This window comes from Hippoglossus stenolepis, chromosome 15, assembly GCF_022539355.2.
Source record: "Hippoglossus stenolepis isolate QCI-W04-F060 chromosome 15, HSTE1.2, whole genome shotgun sequence".
NCBI classification, from domain to species: Eukaryota; Metazoa; Chordata; class Actinopteri; order Pleuronectiformes; family Pleuronectidae; genus Hippoglossus; species Hippoglossus stenolepis.
In genome coordinates, this window is record NC_061497.1 from 16,765,075 (window position 1) to 16,782,445 (window position 17,371).

Here is a 17,371-nt window from a genome sequence, read left to right on the forward strand (position 1 = left end):
CAGGGTTGTAAAATTATTTTCAAACCTAGTGGATGAAATGCTATAAAACAGGATATAGTTGTTATAAAGTCAATGCTCTGTACTACTGAGACAACTGTACCTATTTTATGTATTTACCTGAGTTTTCTAGTGTAGAACTGCCATATTTTTTGGTGTTAGTCTACAGCACTTAAAACTATATAATGCCACAGTTATTAATTGGATTCGTTTTAACTTCCTCTTCAGGGGTGCAAAATTATTTTTAACTTAGTGGTTAAAATGCTATAAAACAGGAAATAGTTGTTTTAAAGTCAGTGCTCTATACTACTGAGACAATTGTACTTATTTTATGTATTTATCTGAGTTTTCTAGAGTAGAACTGCCATATTATCTGGTGTTAGTCTACAGCACTTAATACTTTATAATGTCCTAGTTGATATTTAGTTGCAAAATTAAACGTTTCTTTATTTTTACATTCTTTTGTCACATTTACTCCAAAGGCCATTTCCCGCCAGATGTTGAGCAGACTGTTGGCTGATACTTTGCTTCAGTTCTCTTTGCATATCTCAGCAGTAGGTTGGTCACACAAGTAGATGAGAGTGGAATGCATGCATCCTGCATTATTTCCATTGTGCCAAGCCCTGTCGTCATTCAGGTGTAACCTTATTTTTCAGCTTTATCATGGTGATGCAACACAGGCTGAAGAAAAGGGCAACAACCCAAGGTTGGGTAGGCAGCTCTATATGTGGAGAATTCACACAACAAAGCATGCGTTATGGAGAACTCAACATTTTAGTGACGAGGCGAATGCACAGGGGGAGATTTCAAAAGGGTGATTAACTTTTTGGCAGATGCCTGAGGAGATCCTTGTGGTGTGGAATTGGACAGTAAGCAGCACTGAGCTGGAGGGATAAAGAGATTAAGAACACACTCCGGGCCACTCCTTCCATTTATTGGTGCAACTCATGTCTACGAAGAAAAAGAAGGAAGAGAGGATCCCAAATAAAAAGAGGATCCAGAGAGAGACATTGCACAGTTGACATTTAGGAACATGTCCAAGAAGGAGTTCGGGTTGGGCGGAAGACATTGCGGGTTTTGCGACTTCTTAACTGTCTCTTTTGGGAGAGAGGAAATTGGAGAGCTGATTAATGAGAAAAATGCTGAGAATGCAGCGAAACAGGCCAGTGCGAGGAGCAGCATAGTTGCCTGACAGTCTGACTTCCTGTCTAACTTTCGGAACTAAGTGAGACCATATTGAACAAACTCACATGTGTGCCCGGGCAGTTTGTGTACAGGGCACGCTGTTAATTATGTGCAGCTATTGATAGGGATGTGTGGTTGGTTGCGTTGTTGTCCCACATCAATCCTGTCCAATGGAGGCTGTAGCTTTGGGATTACTTTCTAGGCCAGAGCTGCATGAGGTGATCAATGTAGCTAACAACTTCTATTGTTTTTTTTTCACTCGCTGATTGCATTCGAGTGCGTAGCATAAAGAGGATGCTATATGTGTCGGTGGTTATGTAATGAAAAGGCCGCCAACATATGCATGTACACTGCTTGCTGACCCTGAAGAGTATCGTCTCTCCCGTGAGGCCCGCTTGCATAAAATTAAATTAGCTTCACAAAGTGCCTCAGGGCATAAGATGTGGACTGACAAATTGTGGGGGAAGGCTTGTACTTTAAAAGAGTTGATTTGCTTGTTTGTGCTGTGTTGTTCACTTGTGAATTCATGATTTACATTTGTTCTCCAGCTACATTTATTTACAGAGTAATCAGAATCAGTCTGCATTTAATTTTTAAACAAATCAGAGGACTTAAAACACTGTACCCTAAACCGGAAACCTTAGTTACTGCTTTCCCCATCTGTTTGTTGATCAGGTCAGGTTGTAGGTCTGGTTTACTGACTGTTTGGTGTCATTAGTGTTGTTAGCTGTACATAGAACATGCAGGCCAAAATTGCCCAGAGGGTGAGTTTGTGAAATCCAGTGTTGTAGATGAATAATGACAGCCCAGCTGCAGCCTGTGGTGATGAGTCAATATCCATGTATAGAATAGGTTCAAGTGTTTTTTCCTCAAAGACCAGTATGGAGCTCAAAATCATGACGCTCAAACATAGCTTTCCAAATAATCTCGGCCAAAGCTGGATGGAGATTTTGAGGCTGAACTATTTGTTGTTGGTGTCGTAAAACCACCAGTGGTCCCTTTTAGTTTATCATAAAAAGAGTCACAGGTTTGATCCTGGTAGCACCCAGTGAATCCATCAGCAGTCCTGTGGCTTGTTAAAACTATGGGTTTACAGCTCAAAGGGCTTTTATTCTTATGTATTATTCGCCTTAAATGGGATGTAGATGTGTTTTTCATCAGTGTGGACACTATAAAAATGCTGCAGTTATTCATATTTGTTTCCGTTACATGGATATTTATATGCTGAACAAAGCAACTTGCACAAGTCATGAATTTGAATGTCAGTCTTGGCTCATTCGCCTGACGCTGACATGGCTGAGTCAGCACCAGCAGAGTGGACAAGGACCTAAAACCGATGGAAAGTAAAATAAAAAGGGATGGTCATTTTTCTGACATTTTATACCTTACAATAGTGAGTGTAATGCAAATTCAGTTGCGTTGTGATGTCTGTAAACGCAAAAGACAAAAAACTATTTGCAACACACGAATATGCCAGATTTCTGTTTGCATCCTTTGTGACACAAACACCTCACAGCGACTCGCAGAAGATTCTTAAATTACCAACTTCAGGCACAGTCTACTAGGATCCACATTTTTGTGCACTCTATGATTAAATCAACTTCACCTCTCCTTAGCATTGTGCACAGCTCGTCTAGATCTTGAAACAGGAATGCTTTTCATCTGACTCTGCATGTATAGAAGCTTAACATGCACATGAGAGGAAAAGCTGGCAAATCTAGGTCTGTGTCCGTTCAGTGAAAGTAAGGACACTGCATATTTTTTAAAGGCCCTGTAAAGTGTGCTGTACATCTGTCCCATAAAATGGTTCCTGTCTCTACTCCCGTCTCTCTCACTCATTTTTTTATCTTCCCTGTTGGGCACTCAGTAGATGAGTAAACAAAGCTGAGCAGTACATTGCAATTGTTGTGCACGAGTGTACTGATAAGAAAATAATCAGATAAAAACTTGTTTGTCTATATGTGCTTGCGGATTCCTTGTCCTTGCGTCATCCGCATCCCAACCGTCAACATTTTTAACATTACAACATCACCATCGGCACAAGTAGCAGCAGGAGAACGGCTACAGCTGCACATGAGGGCAAAATCTGTAGGTGTGGTTTGAAATATTGCAAAAATAAATTCTTAATTGGTGGCATAAGTCGAGCTGTAAAAATGTTTGTGCCAACCCACTCCGATACCAAAAGCAGGATGTATCAGTCTAAACATTATGACTTTATAGAGGACGTGAAGCTACACTTTCATAAGTCTACGTGACAGCCTTTGGACAGGAAGCACCATCACAAGCCACCTCGCCTAAAGCGTACTGCCGGTTCATGTGGCTTTATCACTGAGGTTACTGTGTATGTGGTGTCCGCTCCTCACACATACCCATTGCATCTCTCGAAGCCAACATCTGCCTGCAACACCAAATAAAGCTTATTTTGCCTACAGCAAGTAACTCATGGCTCAGTTCCCCAATTTGTACTCATCCTTTCACTTAGCTTCAGGTGCATTTTTTTTTTTACAGTTTCTACTGTCCAGTCACGCCACAGGCAAGTCAGTTTTGCCACCGTCCAGTATTGGAGTGTCACGTTTAAAAATTACTAGTCGGATCGAGGTTCAAGCTACTAGAACTCAAATCAAGATAAGGACGTCTCTGTAGGGATGCAACAATTATTTTCATTATTTATTTATATTTGTGCTTAGTAATCTACCAATAGATTAATCAAAACAATTAGTTTCAGTGCTTTTTTTTTTCTGCTTCCTTAGTTGGTACAGCCATTTTCAGACATGAACTCTGGAAAATGTTTGGAAAATATGGTCTGGACATATTCTGGTGTTTGTTCTTCACAGAGAACACAGCAGGAAAATGTCCGTATGAGGGGTGGTGTCTAGGTAGAGTTTGTAGAAGGCAGGACATGACGTATAAATCTCGCTGTGGAAAGCAGATGTTTTTGTTTACAACACAACAACATTGGTCCTTTCTCGCTGTCTTACCAAGTTGACACCTTCATCAGTGTCTTCTATATATATATATATATATATGGCTCCTCTTTTTCAATTCAGATATTAGAGTTCAAGTTTTGAACTTGCCACATGTTCGAAACGTCCTTAAAATGGCTACTCACTCGCTGTGGAAATTTTCTTGCTGTATTCTCACTCAGAAATTTTCTGGACATATTTCTATTTTCTCATCATCTTACTCTTTTGGGTTCTCACATTCTGCCCCTCCTGAAGAATTCAAAGCAGCTTGATTTTCACACAACTCAGTCCAATTGCGACTGAGCAAAACATGTCAATCTCCAAAAAAACACCACTGCATCCTACACTTTGTTACCTAATTCATAAATATGCGTCAGAACGTGTATAGTAAATATGTATGTCTTCTATCATATATGATCTGGCCTATTAATAACTGAATGTGGAAACAACACACACACACACACACACACACACACACACACACACACACACACACACACACACACACACACACACACACACACACACACACACACACACACACACACACACACAAGCATCAACTGCAGCGGTGTGTGTCGAAGTCTGTCAGGTTGCTCCTGTCCGTCCAGTGGAGGCGCACTGAGGCAGACACAAGGTGCAAACACGGGTCAGACACCAGTCAGGTGGGAACACATGCCAGAAGGCGGAAGATAAGCTGAGGAGGTGATGGACAGAATAACAGCGGTGTCTGGTGAAAGATGGAACAACTGATTTGGAGGATTTTCGGGTCGCATCAGGGCTGTTCACAGAAAAGGTTTCTCCTAGTGGAGTTATCTTGGTTTTGTCCTCGGTTATGTCAGGTTGAGTCTGTGTCACATGCTGTATTTATTTAACCTTCTGGAAAGTTGTTGTCACAGTTGGCTGCCTTGTGAGCATAGTTGAAGGTTGAGATGATTAAGTTCATTGTTTTGACTCGTAATTCGAATGGCCGATTAGTGCTGGAGAAAATTCAGCGAGGGGCCTGTATAGCAGTGGAGTACATTGCAAATTGAAAGTGCTAATTCAGCATGGTTTTCATGGTGCAAGTTTGCAGACTTGTAAACCAACACAGGCTAAAAAACAAGCTAAAGTTGTAGCCTTTAACATAATTCATTCTAAAACTTTCTTTATGGACTTGAGGAGGATGCAAGTCATTTACTAAGCAAAATAAAAAAGGGGCCGGACATATTTCACTATCATTTCGTATTTTAAAGGCTAAACAATTTATGATTTAATCTGAAACATGATGGAAAAATCAGTTATCATTTAGCTTCTCACAGCTGACACTATAGAGCCCCTTTTTTCCAATGGTCAAAAAACCAACCAACACCCACTAACATCTGGCTTTTGTCTGCAGTGGGAATACATACAATTGGCGTTCACTCCTCGGTCAAATGACTCTGCAGTAGACACAGGTTTTACAGTTATGGAAACACATCACCTTGGGAAATGCGCTAATTTGTTTTACTTCTTTATTTTGGCAGTCTAGACGCTGATGCTGCACCTTTTCCAGTGCAACATTATGATACACAATTAACTTTTGGGTGCTGGTGCATAAATAGCCACAAACGTTTGTGTACTTATGGTTTTTTTTACATCTTGGGAAGAACATGCAACTGTGAATCTTCTGGCAAGAGCAATATTTCAGATGCAGTGGGGAAAAAAACTCAATCGCCTCTACTGGCAATGGGAAGGGATTATCTGTGTACCTGCTAATTCAGGTGTAAAAGCGATTATTTATTTTATTATTTACATCTTTGCATTTCTTTGGTTTCATATCAAAATGTAAAAAAGAAGGTGGTTCACATCAGCCATCAGTGAGCTGAAGCTGGCCCACATGAGTCAAGCCTCATTTCGTTCAGCGCAGCCATTTCCTGTTGGCCTGGTGATACGGTGGCCTGGGGACTGTGTTCTTTCTTGACCCAGGAGCAGTTACTCACAAGCTTTTCATTTCTGCCATAATTCATGCTGGGGCTCTTGTACTTTCTGAAGTAGCCTGCATAGATGGGAGAACAGATTAGTCACAGTTTTCTAGATAGCATGAATTCACTTTTTAGTCAGTTAAGAGGGTATCCAAAAACTTGAAAAACGGGTATTTGTAGTCAATCGTCGCCCCCCAGTGCGCCCGTTCAGGCCGGCGCTTTCTCCGTTCAGCCCGCGATCCATGTCTGGAGGGACTGGGGCTGCAGCTGCGGAGCGACCGCCGCCTCCCGTGGTGGCTGATGCCCACACAGCGGCTCCGCATCAGCGCTACCATTCAGACAAATTGCGGAAGGCCCCACATTGATCCGCATGTTCAGCTCACTTCGGTTCAGCCGTAAAGTTCGGTATAGTTGAGATGGAGCAGCGCCCGCGAGCCGCCTGGCTGTTCCACGGACGAGCATCCCGCCCCATAGACTACATAAAGGTCCGCTCTTGCTTGTTTTATCCTAATGGAATGATGTCTTATAGCCCCCCCACTCTCTGTCTGTCTGCTTGTGCTTGTAGATGAGACATTAATGTGATTGGAAAATTAAACAAAGGGAAAAAGATTTTGATAATTTATATCATATAAATTGTAATTAAAATCATGGGGGAGAGGGGGGCTATTGCATTAAAGGACAGGCCAAACAGGTCTGAGGCTGTTTGAAGGGTCTGTTTTATATGTTGGTATTTTGACCAGATGAACATTTATTACAGACATCAACTAAATGGGCAATGTCCCTTTAATCGATCTTGTTGGTTGGTAATATCCTGTATTTGCTGATTGGTGTAAAGGTATTAGGAACTAGGAAAGGCATCATTATTAGTGTTGTTATGCATTGTTGTTGAAATCCAGTAGGTTATGAGCACAAGATGGAAGAGACAGCTGGGGAGTAAATCATTTTCTGCAGTTCTTCTGTCTGATCCCTAAAAGATAACACTGATAGTCACGTCTACATTCTCTTTTAGTAACCCTCAGTCACGGACACAGTCATCAGCCACTCACATACCTTTACACAAAGATCATGTGCTAATGACAGGGAGGTCAATCCACAGCTCTCTCACGAATAAGAATATTTGGCATTTTTCTGAATCTGATTGACTTAAAAATACTTAAAATTTCTGGAAAATGTCTGGACTTCAGCACATGTGTGATTGTGCTTATCAAATAAGCTTGCCCCTGATGACATTGTCTTCAGGGGCAAGCTTACCTTTCTCCAAATGCCTTAACAGTTTTTAGTGTGTACCATGAGCTTTCAGAAGTGAGCTTATGACCTCACATGTAATCTCCCAGACTTGGAGCGTGGGACCAAAACTTTTCCCACTTACACAGACTATGCAGCTGCCACATGTGAAACCGGACATGAAACAGCCTTTATTTATCCTTTCCTTGATAAAAAAAGGCAAATACAAATTATCAGCTTCTCTGATTTTAAACACTTCTCAGCAATCTCCAGAGTCATTGCACTGGTGTCCTTGCAGGCACGATACCAGAGGCCACACCCTCCCCCCTTCAGCAATCCAACCAGATATTGATACCTGAATTGCTATGAAGTATATTTCTTCATTCTGCTTGATGTTTTACAAACCGCGACACATTTAACAACATTCAAGGCAGATTTACAGCTTGTATAGATTTTTTTGTGAATTGAATGCTTGTGCTAACGTAGTGTAAGAAACTCCCAGTGCTGCAGCTCAGCTCAGTTTTGCTTAGCTCAGCTCAGATCCGATTACTTCAGCTGTGTTCGCTGACACATTATGCTCATTCTTTTTTTACACCTCATAATTACACACATGTATGAGTGTGTATATATATATTTAGTGCTCATCCTGTATTGTACACTTCCGTTAGGTTTATAACTCATCTGCAGTAAACGCAGAGCCTGCCTCCACCCCTCGGCTCAGCACAGCCAGGCTGCGTTCAGCTGAGCTCTGCTCTCTGGCTGCCTGCACTCGGTGACATCAGCCTCTAAATATGCAGTCCGTCGTGGCTGAGCCAGACGAGCTCGGGTGGCCCCATTCATCTCAAGGTGCCGTCTGCCTCCCCTCCTCTACAGTTCTCACACACACACGCTCCCCCTGCTCACCGGCTGTCTGTGCCTTAGTCAAGGTGGGATAGATAAGGGAGATCAGAGGTGAAACGCTTACAATCCAAAAGTGTCTGTCTGTTGATCTTCGATTTGTTGTACATCATAGTCTTTGAGGTTGAAGCTCCAGGCGGCTCCTCCCCAAATGCAGATTGATTACAAAAGTGTTTGTGCACGCTATGTGCAATAATGCACAATAGCTGTGGTGAATGCAGATCATTTCTGACTGATGAAGCTTGTCACACTCAGTTTGATTAGTTTATAAAATGTGTTGTTACCGAGCTTTGAATTAAGATGAATGGTTTCACATCATATATGTACTTTGCTTCTACTACGTGGCTGTGTTGACCCGTCAGTGCTGAACTTAAAGAAAAGTTTTTATTCCCGTCTGAAGATATTCTCATTTTTCATACTCTGTATTAAATCACAGAATCAGCTCATCTCCCCGGTTGTTTCGTTCAAAGTGTGTGGAAATGTCTTTAGCTGCTCATGCTTGTGAAGGATTATTCTTGAAGCTCATCCTCACAGCAGGCCCTGCTCACTGAACTCACTGTTAGTTGATGGGTTTAACATCTGCAGAATGAACCAAGGCACTTTGATGTTAATTTGCATAGGAATGTGATGGCTTCAGCCTCTGTACCACCCAACTCTTCATACCTCTGTCTAATGTCTTCTCCTTGTGTTTTCCTCACATGCAGCCAGACTTGTGATCCTTTTTTAAATTTATTTATTTTTGTCTGATTCTTTCAGAATGAAGAGAAGCGTAACCTGACTTTGGGCGGCCATGTTGGATTCGACAGCCTCCCTGACCAACTTGTCAGTAAATCGGTCACTCAGGGATTTTGTTTTAACATTCTCTGTGTAGGTGAGTATCAAACGGCAGCCTTTATGCAGCTTGTGTGTGACAGAATGTGTTGCAACTTCTGAACATTTCTCTACTTCTGACATGATAGAAATGCACAGGCCACCCAGGTGTTGTTGTAAAAAGCCAAGTCTGAAAGCTGATGAGTTTCTCCCCTCTCCCTCTCTCTCTCTGTCTGTCTCGTCTCTCTGGTTGCTGCCATCCTCAGGGGAGACTGGTATTGGCAAGTCGACGTTAATGAACACACTTTTCAACACTATGTTTGAGAACGAAGAGGCGAGCCATTACCAGAACGGCGTGTACCTGCGGCCACGAACTTACGACCTTAAAGAAAGCAACGTCCACCTCAAACTGACGATTGTTGATAGTGTTGGCTTCGGTGATCAGATCAACAAAGAGGACAGGTGAGCACAGTGATATGGTAATGGATTGATGTTAAGAGTGACGGGACTAGACAATACAAATAACCTGTGGCAGCATCAGCTGAGTTGCGATATTAATGAGAAGCTAGTCCTTATTCTGGAGCTGTTCTCAGAAGTGAACTTCGGAAACTTTGTACATTTTACTCAGAGACTGGCAGGAAAAGTTCTGGAGCAACGGATTTGGACATATGCAATCTCACATACAGCCCGGAAAAATTTCCGGAAAATTTGATGATGATGACTTCAGTTCATGTCTGAAAGCAGCTCAGTCATTGAAATAAATCAAAGAATATAATTTTGAATGATTTGAATAATATATATAATTTAGATGTCTTAAAATAACCTTAAATAAATTTGACCCACTTTTAAGCCGAACTCAGAAGTTTCATGACCTGACGATCACCAAAAAAACATGGTGCATCTGACCAACATTGTCATTTATTGCATCAGGACTGTTTTGATATATTCTGATAAAAAATACTTGTTATTTTGTCCAATTGTGCAAATAATCAGGGCACAGGTTTTGCCGTCTATCTTGATCAAACTGTCCTTTTAGCAGTTGCAAGATGACAGTGTCATAGTTTTGCCTAAATTAGATCCAAGGGAGGAAAATTTGAGAAACAGATAAAGACTAACATCAGTCCAGGATCCCGCACATTTTTCTTTTCTCAGTGGGATGAAAATAGGAAGAAGTGCAGCAGCAATAAAGAGGAAATAGATTTTTTTTTTCTAATCTAACATTCAGCTGTGGAATGGCTCGTTCTTGTTGTGACCTATCCAGCAAGCAGCACTCTCACGCCCTTTGGTAGCAGCTTTCTCTGCTGGCCGTATAAAATCAACATGCTGAAGGAAAGACTCCTGCGGCAGACTGTACATGCACACAGAGAGGGCTCCCAAAGGTCAGAGTTGGTGCATTCCACAGAGAAGATTGAAGATACATGCGATGGGAGTGAACAGACGACTGTAAACATGGTTCTGGCTGAGGAAACAGAATCAATGTTTACTTGAATCTCACTCTGAGCTGAATAGAACATGGAACAGGTTAACCAAGACGGTTGGTTGTTAATTTAGGGGATTGTCATTAAACAAGATAATTTTTTATGTCTAAAGAGCTTATACGTAAGCAATAATTTTGGTTTACTGTTGTCACTCGTATATAAATCAAAGATCTAATTCATGTCCGTAACTCTAAGTTTGAAACAATGAACTCTCTAATTGTGGATGTTATTTTCCTTTCTCTGGTGTTTACATTCTTCCAGATTAGACAAAGAAACCACTCAATCAAATGTAGAAACATAAAAAGTAACACATTGGTTGTTAATCTCACCACTGGGAGCTGGAGTAAATGTGAAAGCAGAGGTGACACAGCTGGAATCAATGAGCCTGAGGTATTTGTGTAGTGGCCAAGCATAGCAACGTAATAGAGATTGACCGATTTATCAGTTGGCTGAAAAATATGAGCCTATCAGACATATTGGTATCAGGGTTTATTTTTGCCAATATGCAAGCTTTTATTTGATTGAATAAACGATGCAGAAAATATGTGCATTTATATTTACATTTGATGTAAAAAGGATTATTTTTCATTTTCTATTGTATTTTCAAGTACTATATATTTGGTTGCATGATTTCTTTCTTTTTATTTATAGTAATTTATAATGGAGTTTATAGTTAAACTGTAAAATATCAAGTTTTTATTAACCCTAACACATACTACATTGCATATATCGGCCGATATTTAGAAGTATATGTTTTACTCCCTTATACTGGTATTGGCTCCTAACAATCTTTAACGGTCGGGCTCTACAACATAAGGAATCCACATCTGTGCAGGAGCTAGAGCAGCGTCTGTTGGAAACATATTTTCGATGTTGGGCTGCTGGAATTGTGGAGAGTAAATATGTTTATTGAACATCTCCAACACAGATTATTCCAACCGCAGAGATAAATTGTCCGAAAATGCCATGTGGTGTAGTGAGAGCTAAACTGTGACTGTAACTTGTATCTATGGTGACAAACAATCAATTCACTTGAGAGAGACTTGCATACGTGCAGCTATGATGCAGTTTATTAAATATGTGGCTAATTGTTTAATGGTCGTTGAATCCCCTTTAATGTGTCTGAACTGAAGTAAATCAACTATAGCTGCAGATTTCTTCAAACAAGCCTAATGTGAATGTAATCTGAAACATCTCTGAGCTGTCTCATGATCCTTCCAGTTAGACTGGTGCCTGCCACAAACTGTGCTGCTGCACTAGCGAGCATACTTTTATCATTTGTAAAAATCACTTAATTTGATATTTAGTGACAGTTAAACTTGATAATTGCTGCAGTGAGAGAGAAGTGCAGAATCACACGGCTCTCACAGTCGGCCCTAATTGAATTGTCTTGTTTTGTTTCACTCATTGCAACTAGAAGTGTGTTTACAGTGCATCCAAATGGAAAAACTGAAAACATTCTTTAGGAAACACCAGGAAGAGACATTTGTTACTGTCATTTTAGGAAATATGATTGTATTCATGGGATTTGATGATAATGTTTCTGAATGTTTTCTAAATCAGAAATCCTGACATGTCCCTTAACGGTGAATTTAACGGACTTTTTGATCGATTTTAGTGAAATCTACTTTAAAAAACTGCAATTCAGCTGCATGTTATCTTTCTTGTCTGAATGCCTGCCTCCACATGCAAAGAGCTCACACGAAAATATTACATAACTCTTGATATTTTCAGATTGTCTATTCTTAATTTTCACTGATGTACTGTTGATACTGTGGAGTCCACAGGTCATCACAGTGCTGTGAGAGCGGACAGGACGTTTTGCAGCCTCTGTGATTTGTTTCATCCAGACTCTCATACGCTGGACATAAATTTCATGCAGCATTAAGCTGTACAACTCTAAGCTGAAATCTTGGCACAGAATCAGATCACACAGTTTCTGCAAACATAGCTGTCTCCAGTTCTTTTCCCCAGTGACGAGTCCATATTCTTACCAAAGCACAAACAAGAAGACAGATACAGTATTTTGTGCTTAACCAAAGTCGTAAATCCTCACAGTTTTCTCTTTGTCTCTCTTCTTCACAGCTACAAGCCCATCGTCGACTACATCGACACTCAGTTTGAAAACTATCTCCAGGAGGAGCTGAAGATCAAGCGCTCGCTGTTTAACTACCACGACACCAGGATCCACATTTGCCTTTATTTCATCGCCCCAACAGGACACTCCCTCAAGTCTCTGGACCTCGTCACTATGAAAAAACTGGACAGCAAGGTACACACAAACACACATCCATATATTTGCATACGTGCTATTCTCTTCCCCTTTGGCAAAAAGCACACTCCCAGTCATTTCCCATTGTCTGTGAATAGTATCAGTGCACTGAAACCCGATCTCCCTTTTACTGTGACCAGTGTGCGCTCCACTGAGACATGGAGATCCCTGATCCCCGAGCAAGGGTGTGGACTCTGTGTCCCAAAAGAATAAAGCTGAAAAGTAAAAGGTTTCAGTGAACGTGCAGAGCTTCCATTTCAGCGCACAGGATTTCAAGACTAGTTCACATGCCGTTCTTTGGCGTGAACTCATTTGGCCGTTTCTATGGAAAAAGATTTGGACGCCAACAGTCCAGATACTTGGGAAGACCTGCTTTACTCTGTTGAGGAGGCAGACATGTCACATTTTTTAAAGTCTCATCCATCAAATAGAAATGCATTCAAGATATAGTTGAAATGCATCCTTGTTGTGCTGTGTTCCAGTTTGACATGTTTATAGGACAACACAATGCTCTATACCAGTCAATAGTCACATTCTGAGTCATATGGATTTGTGGCTTTTTTTTGTGGCTCTTGTGTGAGTATTACTACACAGATTATTGGTGTATACTGGAGGCACCATCACTGGCGTGGCCTCATTTAGACAACTGGTGGGGGGGGGGTGAGAGTGAGGCTCAGTGGGGGAAGGACAGGGTCATGAATGGGAAGGTACGTGAATTTTAAAGTCTAAGCTGCAGCCATTTCATATTTTAATTTCGTGGAAAAAAACGGTGATAGTTGATCTTTGCCGAGGCTTCTCTTGAATTTTTCTATTAAAGGTTGAGTTCCCCAACCCACCATATTTCTTTACTGTCAGGTATTTTTATTCCCCTTCACAACACACTTGAATAAGTTCTACCTGTTGACATTTTGTTCAAATGTTTTTCGAGAACTGCTCAGTGCCATAAACACGTCTAAAAGCATTCAGAGTGGTTTTTCATCCTCAATCATGGTGTCAAAATGTGGTCAGTGTGGAAAACACATGTTCCCAAAGCGCAGAGGAGAATGAGTACAAAGACAGAGCCAGATAAGTGAAGATTGGGGTTTGACTTTAGGCAATAATGAGAGAAGAAATGTGTGGAACAGGATTTTTGGAGACATTTTAGCCTTAATCTGCATCTACCAACACTTAAACAGAGAAAACTGCATGAAAGGAATAAAGTAGCATCTATCTCCTCTTTGCTACATCCTCAAAATGTCCGTGACCAAGTGAGTGCTCTGTGACGCTGACTAAAGCTACATCATTGCTCGGGTTTTGTTTTCCCATGGGCCATTGCGCTTTCAAAATAGGTTCGTGCCAACAGTTTGCATTTTACTGCCAAGTTAACATTTGTTGCCAGATTTCCAGACTTTCTCTGACTCCCTCATTGACTTTTTTTTTAAAAAGCACCCAGCAATAAATTTATCGACTTCTTTCTGGAGTAGACAGTCGCCAGTGCTGCCCTGCAAGTGAGAATCGGACCTTTCTCCGCGTCTATTCATTTCAGCGAATGGCACAGAGGCAGAGTTTGTTGCCCAGTCTGAGGCTGTGCGCTGTGTGAGAGACAAAAGTTCACACATGCACCGCATCCCTGAACTTTTCTAGACATCACCCGGAGGAGTCGTGTGTGTGTGAACGCACATGTCAGATGAATTTTACATCAAACAGACTTTACCCTGCCGGCTCCATAGCCCAAAATGTGCAAACAAATAAAGCAGTGAAACCGGCTGACACGAGGCAGAATGCAATTATTTTTGCAATGATGACATGGAAATGCTAATTGGTGTATTGTAGTTATACAGCAGCTACATTCTCAGTTTTGCTCATTGAACAAACATGGTCCAGCTATATACTAGGTTTTCACCTTGTTGCCTTTGTGTGTGTTTTTGTGCACACGCTTGTTTACATCCAGCCATTCAACTGTGCTACGGTTCACTAATCAAATTTAAATACATCAGTCAAATGGATTTACCGCTCCCTCACTCTGAGGGTTTTTGCATTCTGCCGCCACAGTCCTTCAGTGTATGCATATGGTACAAACACTGATAGCCCTGCTGTAGGAAGGACAGAGTGGCAGCTTTAGGCCTGTGTGTGTCTGTTGATGCAATAATAATAAATCCAGAACAAAGCAGATGGTCAGCTTGTGATGGAAAACCTGCTGGCTTACCTCTGCCAACTGTCGACGCACGGCTGCACATCTCTGCCACGTCTCCTGGAACTCTTCAAAATAGTGACCCGGCTACCTCAGTCAACTCACTCCGATGGGTCACTTTATAGTTTTATTAGCAATCCAGGAACATTTTCAATTTGTTTGTAATGTTTTAACGCACAAATTCTTTATAATAATCTTAACATCCTTAAGTATTAAGATAATACTTGACCATTTTGATTTATCCGGACACATATGACAAGAAAAACTCAGCATTTCTTAATTATCCCCACGAGAAGACCTGACTTGTGTTCTGACGTGAGAGGAAAACCTACACAAACCCCAAAAGATGGGTCTGAGATCCAAATTCAGGAGGTTTCTCGCTGTGAGGTGACAGCGCTGACCACGGAGCCTCTGTACCGTCATTACCAGCCAACAGAGCGATCAAAACCTGCCACCGTGTGTTTGCCAACTGGCTCCTGACACCATCCAAACCACCACACGGCCAACTCTCTGAACCCTCTGCTTTGAACCGAGTCATGGTAGCTTTCCTGAGCCAAATATATTATTTTTATCTCTTTTTATATGAACCACAGAAAAAGCAGTAAACACGAGTTAAATGCGTTTGCTATCGGACAGCAGCTTACCTGTTATACCCTGCACTAATATGAGTGGGAGCAAAGCAGCTTACCGCAGCTAAATGCCCAATGAACCCAACTCCAGTGTGACTATTAAAAATTCCCTGTGTTTTACAGTTGCACGGCACCAGAAATTGTTGATACTTTAAAGTTTAAAGTAACAGAAGGCACCTCTATCCAAAGTGATTTATGGCGTTGTGCAACAATGGACCCAGTTCTTAGCCTGAGTGGGTGGCCACAGTGTGAACACTGCTCTGACCTCAGTGACTCTGTCCCAGCAAATCTTTCCACAGCGTGCATTACGACCAGTGTTTTATCTGAAACCAGGCCAGTGTTGAGTGACCACAATGTGGATGTGACAATGTTTTGTTAAACTGGCTCGGTGAGGTTTATGCACGGGTCTCTCTTCCAGATAGAATTAATGTTTTGAATGCAATAAATCCTGCAGCCACTCATCACATTATTTCTCTATGTGACTGTTTGATGGCTACAGGACGACATAAGAAAGTTGCTGGTTTGCCCGACCAAGTGTTGCTTTGACAAGTTATTCAACATTCATTCATCAAACTGGTTATTTGTCAATGACCCGATTCACTGTTGAGTCTGTGAAATGTTTGCAATAGTTAAAAGTAGCTTTCTGTATTCACAGACCCTCAACTTACATCTGTAGCTATAAAACTAAGAAAATCATCAAGAAGAAGAAATAGGATTGATGCCAAAAACATTTCTGTTGATCAATTTATCAGCTATTTGTGTCTGCACTAAAATTAATGATACAAGTGGAGATTAGAGCCCAAACACTTGGTCACAATAATCAGATTATTTCCATGAGAGTCATTTCAAGACTGTCTTGGTTGTCCAGTCACTAATTTTTGCTTTCTGTGCTGAATTCATGTCAGTGGAAGCATTACTGTGTGTGAATATTAGCATCAATCTGGACACTGAAGATAAACGAACAGATCTGGCCTGTCTGCCAGATTGTTCTGTCACAGGAAAAGCAGAGGAAGCTGACCAGAAACCTTTCCCCTCATACTGAAGATTTTGTTGTTGAGGCGAGACAATAGTGTTTTTCTTGTTAACAGGGATACAAATCAATACTCTCTACAGAGGATTGGTGGCAGGCCCAGCAGAGCGACTGTGGTTTGTGGCGAATTAAGGCAGGAAGAGAGAGTTTGAAGGATAGTCCTTTGTTTTGAATTAAGATCTTTCTTTAAAATCATAAGACCATTTCTAATTAATTATCCAATAGTATGATGGAGAGGATTCAGTTTGTAAATGCCATTTGATAAAAAGGATTGATATTTCCTACTACTACTATGGAAAACATAATGTAATGAAACAGGCAAGGAATATGCCTTAAGTTACACACAGCTAGCTGTCTCCATGACAACACTGTATTTTGTGTTTACATCCCCTGTGGACTCCAGATTATGGGAAATGTAGTTCAAATAAGTAGAGCATGATTATTAGAAATTTTATTATAAGAAAAAGACTAATAAACAAAGTTTTCACATATTTTTGACATAACTAAGGCTTAGAATGTATTAAAATGTTTCTTGTATCCCTGGAACACTGACGTTTTCCTCAGTCTGTTCATAAAACATAAAAACGAAAGGTGCCAGAAATATCAAGCTCCCGAGTGTGATTTAAATTTTTCTAGCGATTATCTTACATGTGAACTGTTTTGATGTGGTCACAGCTGCATGTACTATTTAGGAATACTCTTTGGCCAGCTGGGAAAATCCCGGTTATGGGAAAAAAGCAAATATCACTAACCGGTCCCTCCAAAGACAGTTT

At 41.0% G+C, this 17,371-nt stretch overlaps 1 protein-coding gene across 3 annotated transcripts in view; it reads left to right on the plus strand.

Annotated features, from left to right (window-relative positions):
* The window catches only part of sept8a (septin 8a), a 38,980-nt gene that overhangs the window by 779 nt on the left and 20,830 nt on the right, over positions 1 to 17,371 (plus strand). For all 3 annotated transcript variants that reach the window (XM_035177993.2, XM_035177995.2, XM_035177994.2), the window contains exons 2-4: positions 8,966 to 9,080; positions 9,286 to 9,481; positions 12,583 to 12,769. In XM_035177993.2, coding sequence (XP_035033884.1) covers positions 8,966 to 9,080; positions 9,286 to 9,481; positions 12,583 to 12,769 — 498 coding nt within the window. The remainder of the gene's footprint in view (positions 1 to 8,965; positions 9,081 to 9,285; positions 9,482 to 12,582; positions 12,770 to 17,371) is intronic.